We start from the raw sequence: 20178 nt of genomic DNA, 5'->3' as shown, positions 1-20178 counted from the left end.
ATATATATATATATATATATATATATATATATATATATATATATATACATATACATATGTATATGTATATTATATATATGTTTATATATATGTATATATATATATATATATACATATATATATATATATATATATATATATATATATATATATATATATATATATATATATATATATATATATATATATATATACATATACATATATATATGTATATTATATATATGTTTATATATATGTATATATATATATATATATATACATATATATATATATATATATATATATATATATATATATATATATATATATATATATATATATATATATATATATATATATATATATATATATATATATATATATATATATATATATATATATATATATATATATATATATATATATATATATATATATATATATTAGGCCGGATCATAACTTAAAAAAATTTGGAAAATTTCTTTGGGAATTTTTAGTAATTGGCTCTCAAATACGCTGAATGCAATGCTGCAAACCGTTTTTCGCTACTACTTTGCTATACTTTGTATTTTTACCTTTGAAGTTTTCAAATAAATTAACTTAAAAACGCTCATTTGTTACATAATTTATTGATTGAATTTATAATAAAATTCAAATTATTTGAACAGTCAAAACAATATATCATTAGCAAACGTTGATTAGAAACTATACTTAAATGTTCTTAAATTAAGATTTTGTGTCAAAGTGAGGCATCAACTTGCGGCGCTCCAGTTGAACGCGAATATAGCCATCACGATTTTCATGACCATAAACTTTGGATGCTGATTGAGTCACAATTTTAATAACACGTTCAACACTTTGATTGTGACATGGAAATGGCTCAATGTCAATAACTATGTCTTCAACTGACGAAAGCCATGCCAATATTTGTACAGTTGGAATATGTTTTGTCAGAACAGGTTCCAAGCGGGGCTGTGTTTGCCAGTCAATCAGTTCTTCATAACTAGTTGCTTGAAATCGTATCTCAGGGAGTTGAAATTTTCGATTTGGTATGTCATCTTCACGAGCACGAAGAATTCTCTTCAACGCAAGCTTACGGATCACTGGAAGGTTGTCTTTGAGCATAGCCAGAATAATGCTCTCGATATGAGCCGGGTAGCTATTGCGCTTCAAAATTTGCTGAACAATTATTCGATAACGCACAGGAAGAAATCGTGATGTTTCTATCATTTTATAATAGTGTGGAGCAGCATTCCAGCAGTTTGAATGTTTCTTAATGTCAAACCAAACAACCGCATATGAATTCACAATAAATTTAGCCAAAAGTATTAGTTCATTTGATGGATCTTCAGTAGATATATAGAGGCGTAGAACGCGGTTTGCTAGTGTCAATCACCTTGCATGGTTTAGTCGCCTAGGTGTTCTAGAATTAACTCTATCTGGTACAACACCTGTCTTCACCGCATTAACAATTTCGAAAAAGTACAGTTGATCACTGTTTAACAACTGCTTATTGCATATAATAGGTTCACCAACAAATATGGCAAAGCTGACTATGAGTTTCTAAACAGACATTGAAATAGACTTGCCAATTGGTCCATTAAATGAATGGGATCCAGTTGTTGCACCATCTAAGGAGTGAAAAAGATGTCGCAAAGGAAGCTCGTTCAGATGTAAAAGACAAATGAACCAGTGCAGTGGTCGACCAAGTTCAATTTCCACTCTGCGTATAACTCCATTGTTTAAACCAGTATTAACGTTAGTTGAATCAGAACCAATACAAACAAGGTTCGTGCAGTCAACAGTATCAATTATTGAATCTGCAATGGATTTGGCTGATCCACTTGTTGGCGTACAATGATCAACATGCTTTGAATTTGGCTCTGATAAAATGGAAATATGTTCCTCAGAAATCACAATCTGCCTATCCCCCTCAAGTTTTAAAGTCTGATCTTTCCTTCCATCAAAATACAATCCAGTAATTCTACAATCAGCATTTTTACAGGATGTTCTCAGTAGTTTCCGTTCTCTGCGAATTTTATTTCGATCCACTGGCCCCATATGTTCTATACCAAAATCAACCAGAGTTGCTGATACAATCGCGGCAACTGCTCTATCTGATATGCCAAAACCATCTGCTTGTAGAGCAATATTTTTTAAACAACGGTTTTTTAGACGAGTAGATGTGACTTCGGTATCGACATCTGATACGGATTGGGAATAAGTTTCGGTGTCAGAATTGTTGTCTGTTTCATTATCTGATTCATTATCAGATGCTTCAACAACTCTGGCACACTTAACTGCAGTCTCTTCCTTTGATAATGAAACAGATTTTCGTTTTAAACGCCTCTCAGCACGTGCGGATTCCTTCTTGTTGATTCCAGCTATTCTGCCAACACGTATAGTGCGTTGATCAGTTAGGAAGTCATGCTCAATTGCTGGCACCTTCAGAACCATTGGACAACATCAAGACGAAAGTTCTTTGCATTTACACAAACAAATGTCAAACAATGTGTCAAGATCTTTTTCTATTTCATCTTGTTTGACTGTTGCAGACTTTGATCGAATCACTTTCTGAACATTGCCTATGTACTTCTCCAGCTGTAATTCTATGCCTCGATGACTTATATTAGGAACTGATGCTTTAATCCATATCTGAGAAAGTTTCTCTGCTAGTCTCTTACAAACAGACCGTGGTGGTTCAGTTTCATAATTTCTTCTCAGACAAGTATGCTTTGCCTACTTGCTTGTGGGTTGGCAAGCAAAAATCGGGTAATTCATGACCTTCTCCAAAAAGTATATGACGATTCTTTGAAGCTTTAGATCTTGAAATCATTATAGTTTTACAATTTTATAACATATCAGAATTTCAGTTAATTTCTAAAAATATAAGATGAGACGGATAAATTCTGCAATCAGTTGATAAAAGCAGAAATTAATAAACAATCATATAAAAATAGAATAATATAATAACAATAATATAATAATATAAAGTTATAATAGCGTTGGAGTTAATCATATCATTAGGGTTAATTTAGTTAGGTAGGTATAGGTTTGGTTCAATTTCATAACCTTAGGATTATATCTAGTATTAGGGTTAAATGCATGTTTCAGTTAATGCATGTACTAAAGTAAATATACTTAGCATATAAAACCTTAAAACTTAAAAATGCTAAGTATAATCAATTCTTCAGAAATATTTTTTTTGTAAATATTAAACAACACTATATCACGCCACTTTTCACAAATTCTAAAAAAAATTAATTTTTATGATCCGGCCTAATATATATATATATATATATATATATATATATATATATATATATATATATATATATATATATATATATATAATGTATATATATATATATAAATATATAAGGCTGTTGTGTGGAGTAACAAGGTAAGTGCAATTTTATGAAGGGTAAGGTTGAAATCAAACTGGGTAATTCCTTCCTAAACACAGAGGGTCGTATATTGAAAATAAAACTACTTAAAGTGCTTAGAGTATATAAATAAAAGATATTATATCTCAATTGTATTATAAATATTTGCATAGAAATTTTTAGATAAAATAACATTATATTGAATAAAGGTAATTGTAACGAATTTCTTGAAAATAATAACGGAATATATTTTTTAACTTTACTTTCCAAATTTCCTATATTTCTTTATTTTAATTTTTGGTGAAAAGGTAACATGAAACTTTAAACAAGTTTTATTTTATCGTAATAACTCCCACTACTTTTTTACATTAAGTAATTGAATAGCATTACATGAACAAACCCTATCTTACATTTTTAGTTTGAAGCCATGTTATAACATTTGGTTATATACTTTGCTTTTTCTCTTTTTCTACGTTTTTCCAAACATTTAAAAACAAGATGAAGGAAGCAAGTTTTAAAGAACTGATGTTCGAGCGAAAAAACTAGACAAGTAAGAATTTTTAAAGCACTTAGGAACAGTCACAGTAACAGAATAAGACTTTCAGGGTTAGGGTTATGAACTTTAATAAATGACACAAGAGGTGTTAGCTCATTAGAGCAGCTCCTGTAATAGTATTTGAATTAGTGTCTTTTAAAGCGGTGGAAATGCTCAGATGTCCTTTTAAAAAACAAAGATTCATTAATAGGAAAGAGAAAGGAAAGTAACATTAAAACGATGTGACAATGGTTAAAGTTTGGCTGCAAGAGCAGGTCCAACTATGTTTAAAATGCGTTTTTGCACCTTGTATAAAAGAGAAAGTGTTTCATTTGAAGATCCGCTTCAGATATGGCAGGAGTATTCCATATTTGATTACTATATTCAAGATTTGATATGTAGTTTCCAAGTAAGATTGGAAGTAAAAGTTAATCCTAGAAGACAATTTGTATAATATAAGTTTGATACTCATTGAGTACAAAACTGTTCATAAATATAGAAAGATCTAGATCGTTGTGATAATAATTAGTTAAAAAAAGCTGAGTTTTATCTAGTTAAATTTCACTAGCCACTGAGAGCCCCATTTTAAACTTCTGAAAAAACTCTATGTTAAACTTCTGAAATAGCTAAAAAAAACTGAATTTTATCGAGTTAAGTTTCATCAGACACTGAGAGCCCAATTTTTGTAACTGAAATGAAATCCTATACAAGCTTAAATTCCCCCTCCAAGCAATCAGAGAGAGTTCGCGTTTTATGAAGACAAGTATAAATGTTAGTATCATCAGCAAACAATACCATCTCAGACATGAAGTTTTCTGGAACATTATTAATGTAAATTAAAAAAGTATAGGGCTGAGTATTAAACCTTGAGGAACTTCTGAAGTTAAAAGATATGAAGAAGAGTGCTCTCTATCAAGGACAACTTTTATACTACAGTTGGTAAGGAAGGTTTCAATAATCTTGGGGATATTGCCTGATACAACATAAGATGAGAGCTTATGGAAATGACCAACATGCAAAATTTTTTCAAAGGCTTTAGAAATGTTGAGAGCTATAGCCTTAACATCTCAACTTTTATAGAATGCATAATAAAAACTATTTGTTGTTACCGTTAACGAATCAGGAGTAGAACGAGAAGATTGAAATACATATTAATGATCAGATGGTAAACTATTAGATTCAAGGTAAGAGATTAAGTGTTTGTCAATTAAAGACTTATAAGCCTTTTTTACGGTAGTAAGAAGACGAATAAGACAGTAGATAGACGAGTCAGATTGCTATACAGTTTTTCTGAAAATAGGAATAACAGGTACCGCTTACCAGCAAACTGGAAAATAAGACTCTGATAAGTACACGTTAAATAGTTTTGAAAGTATAGACGACAGCTTCGGGAGTACACTTTAGCAAGACTATAATTGATATGTTGTCCAGACCACAAGCTGATTAAAAGTCTAAGCAGGATATCGCTTTAAATAGAGAAGCTAAATGATATGAATGTCAAGCAGTAGATCAACATGTTTCTCAGCTGTATCAGGTAGGGTGTGATTAGTGGAGTCAAGAAATGAGATTGATGAAAAGTTGCTAACAAATATTTCAGCTTTGTCTTTAGGTGTCTGAACCATGCAAGAGTGGGGGAATAGCACGTTTGCTCTTATTATAGGGACTATTAAAGATTCTCCAGACGCCTCAGGAGCCTAATTTTGAAGATAAAATATGAGATCTTAGACCTAAGGACAGCGGGCTTTGCAGTTAGACAAAATCATTTTACATTTGTTTTTTGCAATAGTAAACAGACGTTAGTTTTATGGGGAGTTATTTTAGTAATAGATATAGAAGCAATGGTCACAATTGGAAATTGCAGCTGCACAATGAGAGGAAGATCATGGAGATTGGGTTATAAAAATAATAAAATAGGTAATTAAGGAAAACTATCAAAATAGTATGCATATTTTATGAAAAAGTAAAAAAATAAATAAATGGAAATTTTTAAATATTTTTACAAAAAGTAATTTGGAAAAAAAATTCATTATCTAAAAGAACATAAAATAAAATTGAAAGTATATTCTTATAAAAACACTAAAATTTAAGTTAAACTAACATCCAATAATTACAGAAGTAGTTGTACTTGTATGCAACAAGTAAACGAAAGACATTGAAACCCAATTGGAACTAACCTATTTGGAATATAGCAAATATTTAGTAAAATTGATCAAACTAAGCAAAATAAATACCTTTCTTGGCAGAAAATTGGTGTTCCGTTTCTGATGAATTCGATGTTTCTAAATGATTTGTTAAAGTTCTTTCTTTTTAACAAACGAAAAACTTTAGCATTAATGATAAAATAAAATTAATCTATAATCATTATTCTTTGATCAATACTAAAATTAATAATCAAACACTTAAATACATTTTCAAAATTTTAGTTTCATTTAAAAAAAGCTTTTACATGAAAGTTGGGATTTGTATACATTATTAAATAACTTTTTTTTTTGATTGCACATTTTAAAACTTTCTTAAAACAAACTTGTTTACAAAATTCTATAAGAGACTTTTACAGGAACATAAAAAATATAAATAAGGCTGAACATTAAAATCTTGCTTCAGACGAAAAGATCTCAAAACACTTTTTGACCCAAAAAACTAAATCCAAAAAATGGAACAAATAAATTGAGGATGTGTGAACACATTTTGAGATAATTATTTTGACAGTGTCAGACACAATTGTTTTAAAAAACAAGTTGTCAGCTAAAAGATCAAAGAACCAAGCCGCTGAAACAGAAAGCAATTAAAATTTCTCATTTCATTGACAGAGCTATGTGCATCAACTCCAGAAGTCAGCAGCCCAAAAGCTTTCGACAAAATAGTTGTATTGAAATCGAAAAGTATTGCTGAATAAGCATTGAAAATGAAAAAAACAAAGACAAAAAGTACAAAAAAAGATGACTGTGAAAAGATACATGTAGTTCAAGTCAATACAGTTAAAAGAGATGTTTTAGTATACTTTTTTTATTTTGTTCATAACTAAAACTGAATTTAAGCTTTTTTAAAAACTTTAGAATATTACTTAAATGTTGTTGTTCAATAACCTTATTCAACACTATTTTTTGAAACTTAGGACACAACAGAAAATCAGCACTTTTAGAGTGGCACAAGACCATAGGAAGAAATTGATTTTTAGGTTCTTTAATGTCTTTTAATAAAATTCAAAAAAATAATAAAAATACATACACATCTACAGGACTTGAAATAGGCGTAAAACACATTTACAGGAATGAATTAAGCGGATGGAGAACACGATACGCAATTGCTTTTTGCACCTTTGAGATGTGTTTTTATAAAAAAAAATGTATTTGCAGGTTCTTCTCTTTTCTTTTCAAACTTATCATATTTTTGGCCATTCTTAAAATATAGAATGTATTTGTCATAGGTTTTTATTAGAGGTCATCCATAAAGTATACCATGGTAAATTTAACTTTTAAATAAATTATTATTATTTGCTCTCATTTTATTCAAAGTATCGCTGATTGGAATTTTAATTAATTTAAAAGTCCGCGAAAAAACAAATAATATTCTTTTTTCTATTTTAGATTTGATTTTTATATGTGATTTACTTTGTGGATAAAATATATTATTTACCTACAAACCAAAGCAAAACAACCGGTTAAGCGACTCCAGTAAAGTTACTCAACTATTATATATACTTTATATGCTCGAAGACATTTACAAGTAAAAGTTATTATATGTTGTTATCTTATATGCTGTTGTCACATAATATTCTTCAAACTAAAAACTATTTTAACAAGAATTTTTGAATAGAATATGAAAAAAGCAATACCTTTTTTTTGTACTCATTTTTATTTATAGCGATATCAAGATAAAACATTTTTTATAAATAAAAAATGTTTTATCTAGATATGCTAGTTGTTTTTAGGAACTTAATTTAAAAACGAGAATTTTATAAGGCTAACATTCTCTTTTTTAAATAATCTTGAATTTTAAATTTTAAACTTATAAAAAATCTTGTTTAAACAGATTTGCTTTTAAAATAAATTTAAAGGACTATATTCTCTTATTTGAATGATTTTGAGTTTAAAATTTAAAACTTTAAAAAAATTTGGAATTATTTAAGCCATAAAACATTTTAGTAAAATTTTTTGTTTCTTGAAAATAGTTTATAAAGTAGAAACATTATATTGCAAACATTAAGTAAGTGAAATAAAAAATAAGTTTAAAAAAATTTAAATTCAAAAAAATAAATTATTTTAATTTTGTTCAAAAAACTTCTTTTTTTTTAAAAAAAAAAAATTATGCATATGCTTATACATATGGAAATATTATTCAACATTTTCAACCATATTTTTTTCTTTAACTAATACAGGCCACTAAGTTTTAAAAAACCCTTTGCTTGCTTGTAACACATACGTGTTACAAGCAAACTTTTTGTTAATATTAGATCCTTGTTTGAAAAGGATTTGAAATGTGACAGCTGTTACTTAGATTTTTTATGTATTGTATCATATAGTATGGCGTAAAAGGCCTCTATAGTAAAAAAAGTTTTAATCTTTATTTTTCAAATATTTTTTATCAGTAGAAAGAGCATAAAAAATGCTTCCAAAATTGTATAAAAAAGATATGTGGAAAATTTCAACTTCATAAGGGCGTTATGCATTTTACTAAACCGGGAATCAATTAAAAAAATTACCTCTAGATAAATCATTTTTCATGAAAAAAAGTAAAATTAAAATAAATTAGGCAGTACATATATCAAAATTTGATATATGTACTGCCTAAAACATACAAACATTATTTATGTAAACCAAAATGTTATTAACAATATACAAGTTTAATCAAGGCTGAAAAAGAGCCTTAGAAAGTATTCATTTGAATGTATTAGGTTAAATAACCTTTTAAAATAAATGGAATTAATAAAATATAATAATAAAAAGCCTAAAATATCCTAAAAATTTATTTTCAGATTTAATAACCCTCTAAACTTTGGAATTATATGTGAAAAGTAAAGTGCTTACAGGTTAATATGTAATAATAGACTGTATAATTCAATTTAAGCGGTAGCGATGTAGTGGTAGAGCGCTTGCCTCATAAACAAGAAGTTCCCGGTTTGATCCCCACCACCTCTTTGGTTGTACCATGCTCAATTTGTTTCTCCGCGCAGTGGCCATGTTCGTCAAAGTTGGTGTTTTGAAGTTATAGAACTGAAAGATGGTTTTAACCACTACATAATAAGCTTGCTCAACTCTAGTGGCCTTCATGGCCTTGGGGAGGTGATTTGAAATTAAAAAAAATAAAAAAACTTAAATAACATATTCTTAATCTCTGCTGTTATAGCCATACATTTTTTCCTATGGTAGTCTACATTTTTCTTTGTGCATCCATTAAACTTGCACATATCAGTACAGAAAAGTCCATTTTTCAAACATTTCATCTTTTATTAATTGGCTTCTTTAAAAATAAAACGTTTAATTCAATAAGTGCTATTGGTGCTGGCTGATTATCAGTCATTTGGAGTCAATAGATTCATTTTTCAATTTCGAACCATATTCCAGATGCAATAGTAAATTCTGTAAAGCATGTTAGAGCGTTTAAGCTCTAAACATACAAATTGACTATAGGATATATGATATTTAAGGACACTTATTGTTGGTGGAAGTTGTACAGTGTCATCCTGGAAGTTAGAGAAAAGAAAACAACAATGTTGTAAAAGAGTATCAGCATCTTCTGTCCAGCTTTTAACACCGCATAATATAAGAAAAAAACATTTAATATTTTTTATTGTAAATAGATCAGGAAAATTTTCTTATTTTATTTATTTTATTCTTATTTAAAATTTTTTTATTTTATTCTTATTTAAAAATTTTATTATTAACCCTAACAAGATTTGATAGAGCATCTAGGATTATATTGTCAGCTTTGATAAATTCTTTTTACCATGGTTTTTTGATGATTCCAGAAAAGCGACTAATTTGATCACAGCCATTAAACGCATTCAAACCTGAAAAAGATTTTCATGTGTTTAAAAGGCTCTTATTTTCAAAGACTCATTTTTTCATATTAAAAGACTCTTATTTTCATTAATAATGAGAAAAAACATTAATTAGAAATACCTAAATTAACTTGTGCTTGTTTAGAATCATTTGCTTTATAACATTTGTGAATCAAATACGTTACAATGAAATGAATTTACTTTTGAGCAACCGTGGCGCAGTGGTTAGAGTTCTGGCTCAGAACCCAGAGGTCCTAGGTTCAACGCCAGCTCTAGCCCAACAAGCGACAGTGGTACGGAAGGAGGCGTGAACTTCCTGTTAAATGCTCTCCCGCGGTGCTCTGTGGTAAGACCGTAAGGACTTCTGGGAGCACCTAAAATAACTACAAAAAAAAAAAAAAAAAAAAAAATATTGCACTATCTGTATTATTTTTCCTATATATAGCAAGGTATTCGGCAAAAGTATGCTTGGTCTCAATGCGCTCAAATAACTGCTTTAGCAACTTATTACAAACTATTTCATCAGTTACCTGGTATTTGATTTCATTGGTAGAGGTTGGTTTTATTCTCTTTCAAGAATTTAGTGACTATTCAATGTCTCTGTCAAAAACCAATTATATCTTGTTGAAGTTTTGAAACAATTCTAATCATGGTAATAAATATTGCAGCAGAGCCTTGCATAACAAAAATAGTATGAGTATTACTGTTGCGAATTTATCCAAACGCATAATTAAGGTACAGATTACAATGTTACAATTCGCTTTAAATATTTTAGGCCGATGTCAGATAAATTATCAATTCTACAAAACAGTTATTACAGAGAGCAATGCAAATGAATGTTCAAATGAAAATTATACCATAGACAATAAATAACATAAGTGTTACCTTTCAAGTTAAAATACTATTATATTTATAAAATTTATTGACTAAGGTCATGTCATCAATAATAATAGTTAATGTATTTCCAGGCATTTGTTCCTCTTATTTTGTAAGCTCCAACCTTTTCTACAAGTCTTCAACTTTATGCATAACTTTATTTTTTTATCAGAGGTGAGGAATGGGGACCATCTTGAGTAAACATTGATTTTGGTACAACTGAAAACTTATAGCTTCTGATGCTTTTTTTCCAAATCAACCTTTGGTCAGTTTTGTGCACTAAGTAGAAAACTTAGTGTACAATAGATAATAAGATACATTAGATAATAAGATGCACTCTTCTGTTAGTTGAATTACTTTATTACCTATCTTTGTTTTCGCAACTTTCGCTTGATTTTGGAATGTTTTTAGATTTTGGATCTTTATTGTCGACCATATAGAGAATCTCCTTTTAACTTTTTAGTATTAAAAGAATGGTAAAGCTCCCCTCTTTCCATGACAAACAAATTTATCTGCTACTTCTTTTGGCTTTAGACACAAAATTAAAAACCATCTGAATTTTTTAAACTTGATGCTAAATATATGAAATGCACCCATTACTTTTGTTTCTTTTTTTCAAAAGAGTTTTGATATGGAATTAAAAGCAGGAACAATAAGGCAAAAAAAGTTTAAGCACGTTAGATTTTGTGTCCAACCACTCCTCATATTACCTTCAAAACATTGTTTTTAAAGGTTTTCTGATTCTGAGGCATTATCAGTATTACCAACTTTTTTAAAGGCATCAACCGCCTTTGCTTGTTGTTTGCTAGGACAAATAACAAGCAAAGCTGTTTGGACTTCCTATGGAGCGGAAGTCTTGAAAAACTATTTCTGGAGCATTCTCTTATAGAGATTTCTTTAAGTAACGTTTATAATTTACTTAGTCTGGTCATTATTCCCAATTAACTCACATCTATAGCAAAACCATTTTTTTTTATATAATTTTCCATACTAAGAAAGAATTTTGAACACTTTTAACATTTTTTTCCTAATCTCTGTAAACTTAACTTTTCATAATTTACCACGTTCACATTGGCAAATTATAAAATTCTTTGTTGTAGACTTAAGATTTTGAACGGAACAATTTTCCTTTATATTTTGACATTTGGGTTAAGTATTCTGATTCATCGATGTCTTCAGTGTCAAGAGTGCTGGCAATAAACTTACTGAATGAACTTTTTGTGACATTCTAAGTGCTAAAAACTTTTTTCACTTGCGTGGTATTTTTCTTATCCTTTGGTAACAATCTTTTTACTCTGGGTCATGATAGAAGCACTTGTGACTTAAACTAACCATTGTTTTTCAAAGCGTTGCTTAAACTAATTTTTACAACCTAAAATAATTTTTTTGTGATTGCTCGGAGAGACTTTAGACAAATCTTAAAAAACTCAAAATGCACTTTTTTTAAAGTTTAAAAAAAAAGATATTTTAAAGGAAATGAGATGTATATACAGATATACAAAAAACTACGTTTTTTGTATATCTGAAAAAACAAAAATATACGTTTTGAAAAACTAAAATACTTTTTGTTAACAAACTTCTTCCTGACAAACAATGCTTTTAAGTAAATCAAAAATAAGTTTTCTTCTTTTTTGTTCTTAATCGACCATTTGTTAATAATATTTAATGTGTAAATCAGCATAGAAATGTTTTAAAAAACCGATAGCAAAAATAAAACCTTCCAAATGTTGTGTTCTTATAAGTAGAACTATGAAAAAATAAACTTATATCAAAACATTCTAAATTATACAACCGTAAAGCTATGAAATATTCTGTTTCATCAAAATAGATTTAATGATGTCTGAAGAAGACTTAATGATGTCTGAAAGATATCTGGAGATTCAAAAAAATGACTTTTGTCAAAATTTGTTTTACACATTATAAAACTTGTAATTGTTATTATTTATCAAATTATAAATAAAAGCAGATTGCAAAAAACGTAAAATTAGCTTTCAAGACATTATTTTATTAATTATTTAAAATCAAACGTTCACCAGTTTACCTCCGGCTCAATAAAAATTTATTTACTCTAATATCTCTCGGAGCAAAAATTTTTCACATATATTTAGAAAATTTTTTTGACACGACTGATTCTTTTAAGTCAAATTAAAAATGTTTAAATTTTATTATTTTTTTGTTGCTATAGGGACCAATTATGTCATAAGTAACATAAAAAATGAAAATTGAGTAACACCTGCCATATTTCAAACCTTTGTCATAAAAAGTACTCAAATCAACAAAAAGTTTGCTAGAAACATGTATGTGCACACAAAGGTATAATGTGACCTGCACTACACTTTTGCTTTATTGCAAAATAACTTGAAAAAATAGTTTATAAAAACAATAACTTCAAAACCTTTGAAATAAAAAACTAATTATATTTAAATTATTAATAGTACGCTAGATCAAGAAGCAATAAATTAAAAAGAATGTGGTACCTAAAAATTTGAAATTTTTTTGAGTTTACTTTTTTATTTGATCTTGGTCTTTGAATCGTTTGGTCTATAGATAAATTACATTTTTGCAAAAATAATAAGTTTAAAGTTTTATGACAATGATGTTTACATTAGTTCTGTTTTATTACTTACAGTAATTCTAGTTATTTACTTTGTTTTATGTTTTTAATACGTTTTATATTTTTAATGTTAAAAACTGTATAAAACGACAATAAAACAATGTAGCAAAGTTGTTTTATATTAACTCAAGCCTTTATATTGACAAAACAATTTTGCAGTATTGTTTTAATGATGTCTTATATAATTTTTTTCGACCACAATTCAATGCATTAATAAAGCATATTCTATTGTTAGCATGAATGGCGAGTAAATTAAATTTTTTATTACTAAAATATTTTTAATCTAAAATATTTTAGTAATAAAATAATATCTAATAATATTACTAATCTAAAATTCGTTTAAATTTTGTAATATATGCATTTTTACTTTTACATATTATCATCGTATCATGTTAAGTAAAAACTATTACTAAAAGTAATATGGTAAGAGTATTAAATACGATACTAGCAAATAACATTGTAACTGCAACTTAAGCTTTAAATTTTAAGATAAGCTATAAATTATAACGTATGCTATTTTAAACACCGCCAAACAAAACATTCTGAAATACTATTTACATATGAGAAATATTATTTGCGTATGAGAAATATTGTTTAGATATGAAAAATATTAATTAAATATGAAAAATATTATGTTAAAGAAATAGCAATTACAAATTAATGGACAAATGATATAACTTTCTGAGATACTATTTACATATGAGAAGTATTATTTATGGATGAGAAATATTATTTAGATATGAAAAATATTATTTAAAAATGAAAAATATTATGTTAAAGAAATAGCAGTTACAAATTAATGCACAAAAGGTATAACTTCGTACTAACACAACCCTTCTCACCGCTAAGCTGCAAGCAGGGGGAGAAAGTGATTACAAAAAAAAACTTCAAACCCCCTGTAAATCAAGCCCTGACAACACAAAAAATATTTAATTCAACTATAAAAGAGTTGGATGCATCATCACTTAAGAGCGATTATTTGTTAAGAAACATTAGTTGAAAAATTATTGTTAAAAAAACATTAATTAAAACTTAATCAAAACTTAATAAAATTATCACCTTCGGAAATTCTAAATAACTGGTCATCGTTATGTATTGTATTTTTTTAAAATGTTCTAGTAATACTATAATAATAGAAATACTATTTTTTTAAATGTTTTAGTAATAGTAATATGCAAACGCTTCTTTATTTGTTATTTTTATAATTGTTTTATAAACCAGCATCTATATTGCTTAGGCAACAGTTTAAATGAGTTACACTATAATGTATCTATGGCAGTTAAGTTATGAAGGGTTTCTTTTTTAAGTTTACTGTGCTTAAGTAAACTTAAAAATTAATATTTTTAAAATTTTACATACTACTACATATACTTTTTGAAGAAATAGTCTTACTAATTAAACTATGTAATCTTAAAACACAAGTAATTCAACTAAACACCAAATAAAGGTATAAAATTCTGCTATTAACTAAAACCCAGTTTCTGAATGTAATACTAAAAATTCCTATTATGTTCTCACCACTACCAGTTAACCCAACCAAGTGCCGAAAGAAAAGCTTATTATTCCTACTAAATTCTGATTAAAACTTGCTTAAGCGGCTAATGGCCGAATAAAATTAGTACTCCTATTAAGTTCCGATAAAAACCGACTTTTATTACTAAGTTCCATGCGAGTACTCGTGAGGAACTTAATAAGTATTACCAATACGACTGACTAAGTATTTAATAGGATTAGCCGGTTTTCGTTTCTTGAGTAATTTTTCAAATATTTTTTGAATTTAACGGATATTTTCTTATGCTAAAGCATTTAACTTTAATTAAAAATAATATTTTATAAAATAATAACTCTTATTATAAAAATAATATTTTTTTTTATTAAAATCAAAAGAAAAAAAGTAACAAAGTTTATAAATGAGAATTTATAAATTAAAAAATTTTTTTTTTCTTTTATACATTTCAAATTTTCTCATTTATCTTCTTTAAAATCAAGATAAAAATTTTATTTTTATTTTATTTTATATTATAACTCAAGAATAAATCCTACCTATTTCAATGTCGTTTCTTAATTGTTTAGACAGATTAGAAGCCATACACTCATATCTAAACAAATTTATTTAAAAAATAAATTTTGATAAATGATCGCTATGACTTATAAGTAATAAATAGAACGAAAATATAGATTACACACATTTATAAAATATTTACTTAATGTTAAGCATTAATAAGAATATATGAATTATGCAAACTGTAGATTTTCTTCTATTCTTAATTTCATATACTTTTATATTAAAGTGCAATTATAAGTTTTATATTAAAGTGCTAAAAAAAATTCTCTTGTAATGCATCTTTCTTTTCTTGTAGCAAACCTCCAACCATTGTCACACCATCGTAAAGTTGCTTCTTTTTTTCTTTTTAATAAATACTTAATGGGCTCTGCTCTAAAGAGCTAGCGTTTCTTGTGCCATAATTATTAAGTCTCATCAGATTACTGTAACTCCGAAAACTTTTATTCGCCAAGTTTTTTTGAACATTAGTTCTTTGGAATTTGCTCCCTTTATCTTGTTTTTTTTATTCATATAACTTGCAACCTTTTAAGTCGTTTGTTATTCGTTATTTTGCTCTATAAACTTTATCTTTTCTCTTTAAGTAACTTCCAACTCTAACAGTGGTTGCTTGCAGTCTTGTTGGAAGTCAAGTCAAAATAAAAAAATTGAAATAAGTATATTTCAATGATGCTCTTTTTTATTATCTGGAAGTTTTGAGGAAAAAAAATGACAATGAATGTTTTTAATTAAAACCAAATAGTAGAAGGCTAAAGACTTAGTAAAGTTGTAAACTGCAAATGAGTTGACCACAGCTGCTGAAGTAGTTTATTTTTTGTTATGGCACAGAAACCAAGCTACTATAATCAGTAAAAGTATGGAATCATCAGAAAAATTAAAATCAATAGACTTCATTTGAGGTGACTGGCAGTTGTATTGCGATGAGGAATCAGCAATAATGATTGAGATGAGGAATCAGCAAGAATGATTTTTTTATCTTATTGTAGTGTATGCAAGTCGAAAAAGTTTTGTTTGATAAAATAAATATATTCATACATAAAATATGTTAATCCATTTGATAAATATGTTCTTGTTACAGAAACACGTTCCAAAAATAACCTACAAGTCATACTTGATACAACGACTGAATGCTTAATGGAAGCTTAATCCAAAGTTTTTAAAAATATTACTGTTAAAACGCCATTTACATTAACTAGCAAACCGAAGTTTATAAATCAGTAGCACCAGAGTTTGTAAATCTCTGTTTAAAAGTGCTGTGACTCACTGCACTTTTAAACTTTTAAATCTCTGTTTATAAGTGCAATGAGTTTTGAAAAAAAAAAGTAATAAAGTAAAATGCAAAAGCTTTGGTTACAAATACAAGGTTTTGTAACTCGTATGAGAAACCACTGAAGTGTTGGGAAGTTTAATATTTTGATAGATGTTCAGGATGATGGAAATATCAGTATTCGTCAAGATAATATAACAAATATCAACCAGGCAACTGAGGGAGCACTAACTAGTCAATATTCTGTTAAGAAAACTGAATCTAGTCAATCTACTGTAGATAAAGCAAATTATTTGTATTTATGTAAAACCGCAGTGGCAAGACCAAGCAGTGACAAGAAAGTGACAACAATATTAGATTCATTACTTGTTAAAACCACAAAATCTGAATAAGAAGCACCCAATTACCTGAAAGCAATACTGATTTATGTTACTAACTAGCCTTTTAGAATGGTTGATCATCAAGAGTGTATCAAGTTGATCAATTTTTTACGCCCAGGATATAACCCTACTAATAGAAGAGATATTGGTGGAAAACTACTTGATATTGTTCACAAGAGCATTTTAACTGCCTGATAAGGTTTGCTTCATGAATAGTCCATAACTGAGAGTATTGATTGGTGGAGCAATGTCCATATTAAACCAATTGTGTGCGCAACAATAACAACAACTAATTCAGATATCTATTTTGTAGATACAACTTATACCTCTGGCTATTCACGTACTTCTGACTATTTGGTTGATGTTGGTGTTAATTTTATAGACAAATGCGAAATATAATTTAGTTGTAAAGTTGGCTGTGTAGTAACTGATAAACGCAGCAAGCGAGTCAAAAATGAGACAACAATTAAAAACTCAAGGTTATATTATTGTTATTTCGTATAAATGAAAAACTTTCAGAAGTCCTAAGGTTTGTCAATATGCTTGGAGGAAGATATCAAAAAGAATACGGCAGACAATGACTCCAGCTCATTTCTTGGCTAATATTGTTAATCATAAGTTCATAGGTGAAGATTTAACTGATAAAGAAATAAAGATTGAAATGGACTTTGCAACATCAAAGAAAGCAGATTTTCTTTCACTTTTATTTAATTTTAAAGCAGAAGCAGTACCGTTTGAAAAGTCTATGTTCCACTATAATATTGTCTAAATTATAAAACCATGTGATTAGTGGAATTCTCATAATGATCTTGTGAATCAGAAAGCAATGAAATTCGTTGATCAGTTATTTACTGCTGTTGCTTTAACTGCAGGAGTTTAAATAGTACTTTCATCATTTAGTCTTGTTCATTCAAATACTAGAAATAGAATCTGAATAAAGAAAGCAGGTAAATTGATTTTCCTATTCAAACTGTTTAATCAAAAAGCATTGGAGTGGATAAATTTAACTGATTTTACCTTTGGAAATTTGTAAGTTACCAACATTAAAACGGATTTTTCAATGTTTCGAATTGATTTAGTCATAATTTTATAACATTTTTAAAAACTAGCAATATGTGATTAAAGGTTTATTTTTGAAAGATGTAAAATAAATTAAAAAAGAAATCCGATTTAAATCAAAAAAGCTCAATTTAAATCAACAAAATCAACTTTCTCAAAAAGAAAATCAAAATTTTTATTAATCCTGATATAAATATATATACATATAATATAATACTAAAAAATAAAAAAAAGACTTACATAAAGTTATTTTCATGAAAAATTTGAAATTGTAAATTTTCCCTATATTTTTCAAAGTCAATAGTAGAGCCACGATCAATAAACTCCTCGGATTCTTCATTTATGGGAAAAATACCATGTGTTGATTTCTGGTTTTCGTTATTGGATGTAGCAACTGTAATTTTTTCAATAACATTTTCTGGCCATTTTAATAAAACATTTCGAATAGTTATATGATTATTGAAAGGATCTTTGTTGTCACAACAACTTCTAACAATTACCGTTAAATAGGAGGTCGACCTTGAAATAGCATCAACAAGAGCATGCCGAAGGTAAATCTCGTCTGGGCTCACAAATACAATAACAGATTCAGACTCCGTTCCTGAAATGCCTTTGCAATCAGTTACAAGAATGTCCATTTCATTTATTAACTTACTTTTAATTTTCATTTTTGTTTCTAATGTCGGAGAGTATTTCTGTAAATGTGGTGAATAAGGAACCGCTTTAAAGTTTTTAATTATATCTATAGCATATGAAACAGATTGAACATCTTCCATATTGTTGCAAATAACCACAGTTTTTTTCAATACATTAAAACAGAGTTTTTCTAACACAATGGACAATATTTTTAAAGATTTCTTATCGGCTATATCATAAAAAGGTAAATACACAACCTTGGGTTTTTCTCCTTTTATTGAGTGTCCTATATTACCATCTTTGAAAACATATTCAGTTTCCATATAACTATTAGGATCAAAATAATTATTTCTTTTTGATGTTACCTTTGCCATGTAATCTAAATCATTATCATGAAAATCATTGATTAGTGTATCAATAGATTTGTTTTCTATTCTCTTTAAAGACTGATCTAAGTTTGAGTCAGTAACACCAGTTTTATCATAAGTAATACTTGATAAAAAACTGTTATCTCTCTTTATGTTGATAGGTGCATAATAATTATCTATCATCTTTATTGCGTCATCTGAATCATAATAACTCATGTTGTTCGTTTTTACATTATCTTTTTCAAAGTTTCCCATAAAATTCTTTGTTTCATTTGCAGAATCATTTTGAGAACCAATTATCAAGAAAAAAATTGGGCTATTTTTCCTTTTGTTAATCTGCAAGTCTTCACCTATAGGCAACTTGACTCTTTCATTTTCTTGCAATAACTTAATGTTTGTCTTTGGAATGCTTAAAACAGTTTTTGTTTCAGAAATAGCTTTTTGAGCAATATCTAATAATAATTTGTTGCATTCAGTAACTCTCATTGATTTATTTAAACATAGAACTTTCATTCCAATTATTTCTTCTTGAAAATTGTTTTTTTGTAATATGAGCTTGTGTTTATTTGCTACCAGTTCTCGATTCTTTGAAATACTCTCAGGAATAAACACAACTAAAGAATCTTTTAATGTAGATGTAAATAAATGTTTTATTTGAGCTGCATCTTCTTCTTTAATATACTCTTCAGAAAGTTCATCAAGTACAAAAAAAACATTATTACTGTTGGTTCTAGCTAAATACGCTAGTAATTTTGGCAGAGAAATGCACGTGTTTAAAATATTATTGTTTCGACACATTTTTTTCCATAGTTCAAACAAGTTATCACAAACAATTGTAACATTTGAAGTTTTCTCAAGACTCTCAACAAATTCCTTCATATGGCACTCATACAAGGAAAAATGGTTACAACATATATAATACAAAGTAAAAGGATTTTTTGACTTATAAGTAATACAATTTTTAACAATCTCTTTTCCAACTATAGATTTTCCTGAACCATATCCTCCAGTG

At 27.9% G+C, this 20178-nt stretch overlaps 1 protein-coding gene across 2 annotated transcripts in view; it reads right to left on the bottom strand.

Moving 5' to 3' along the window:
* LOC136079899 (uncharacterized) overlaps positions 1–20178 on the bottom strand; it is a 139859-nt gene that overhangs the window by 35222 nt on the left and 84459 nt on the right. For both annotated transcript variants that reach the window (XM_065796577.1, XM_065796576.1), the window contains exons 6-8: positions 18403–20178; positions 15438–15493; positions 6135–6182 (exon numbers count right to left, since the gene is read on the bottom strand). The exon at positions 18403–20178 is cut by the window's right edge and continues 913 nt beyond it. In XM_065796577.1, coding sequence (XP_065652649.1) covers positions 6135–6182; positions 15438–15493; positions 18403–20178 — 1880 coding nt within the window. The remainder of the gene's footprint in view (positions 1–6134; positions 6183–15437; positions 15494–18402) is intronic.

Source organism: Hydra vulgaris, chromosome 04 (genome assembly GCF_038396675.1).
Source record: "Hydra vulgaris chromosome 04, alternate assembly HydraT2T_AEP".
Taxonomy (NCBI): domain Eukaryota; kingdom Metazoa; phylum Cnidaria; class Hydrozoa; order Anthoathecata; family Hydridae; genus Hydra; species Hydra vulgaris.
Note: the sequence above shows the minus strand (reverse complement) of the source record. Positions and strands in the feature narration are given on the sequence as shown.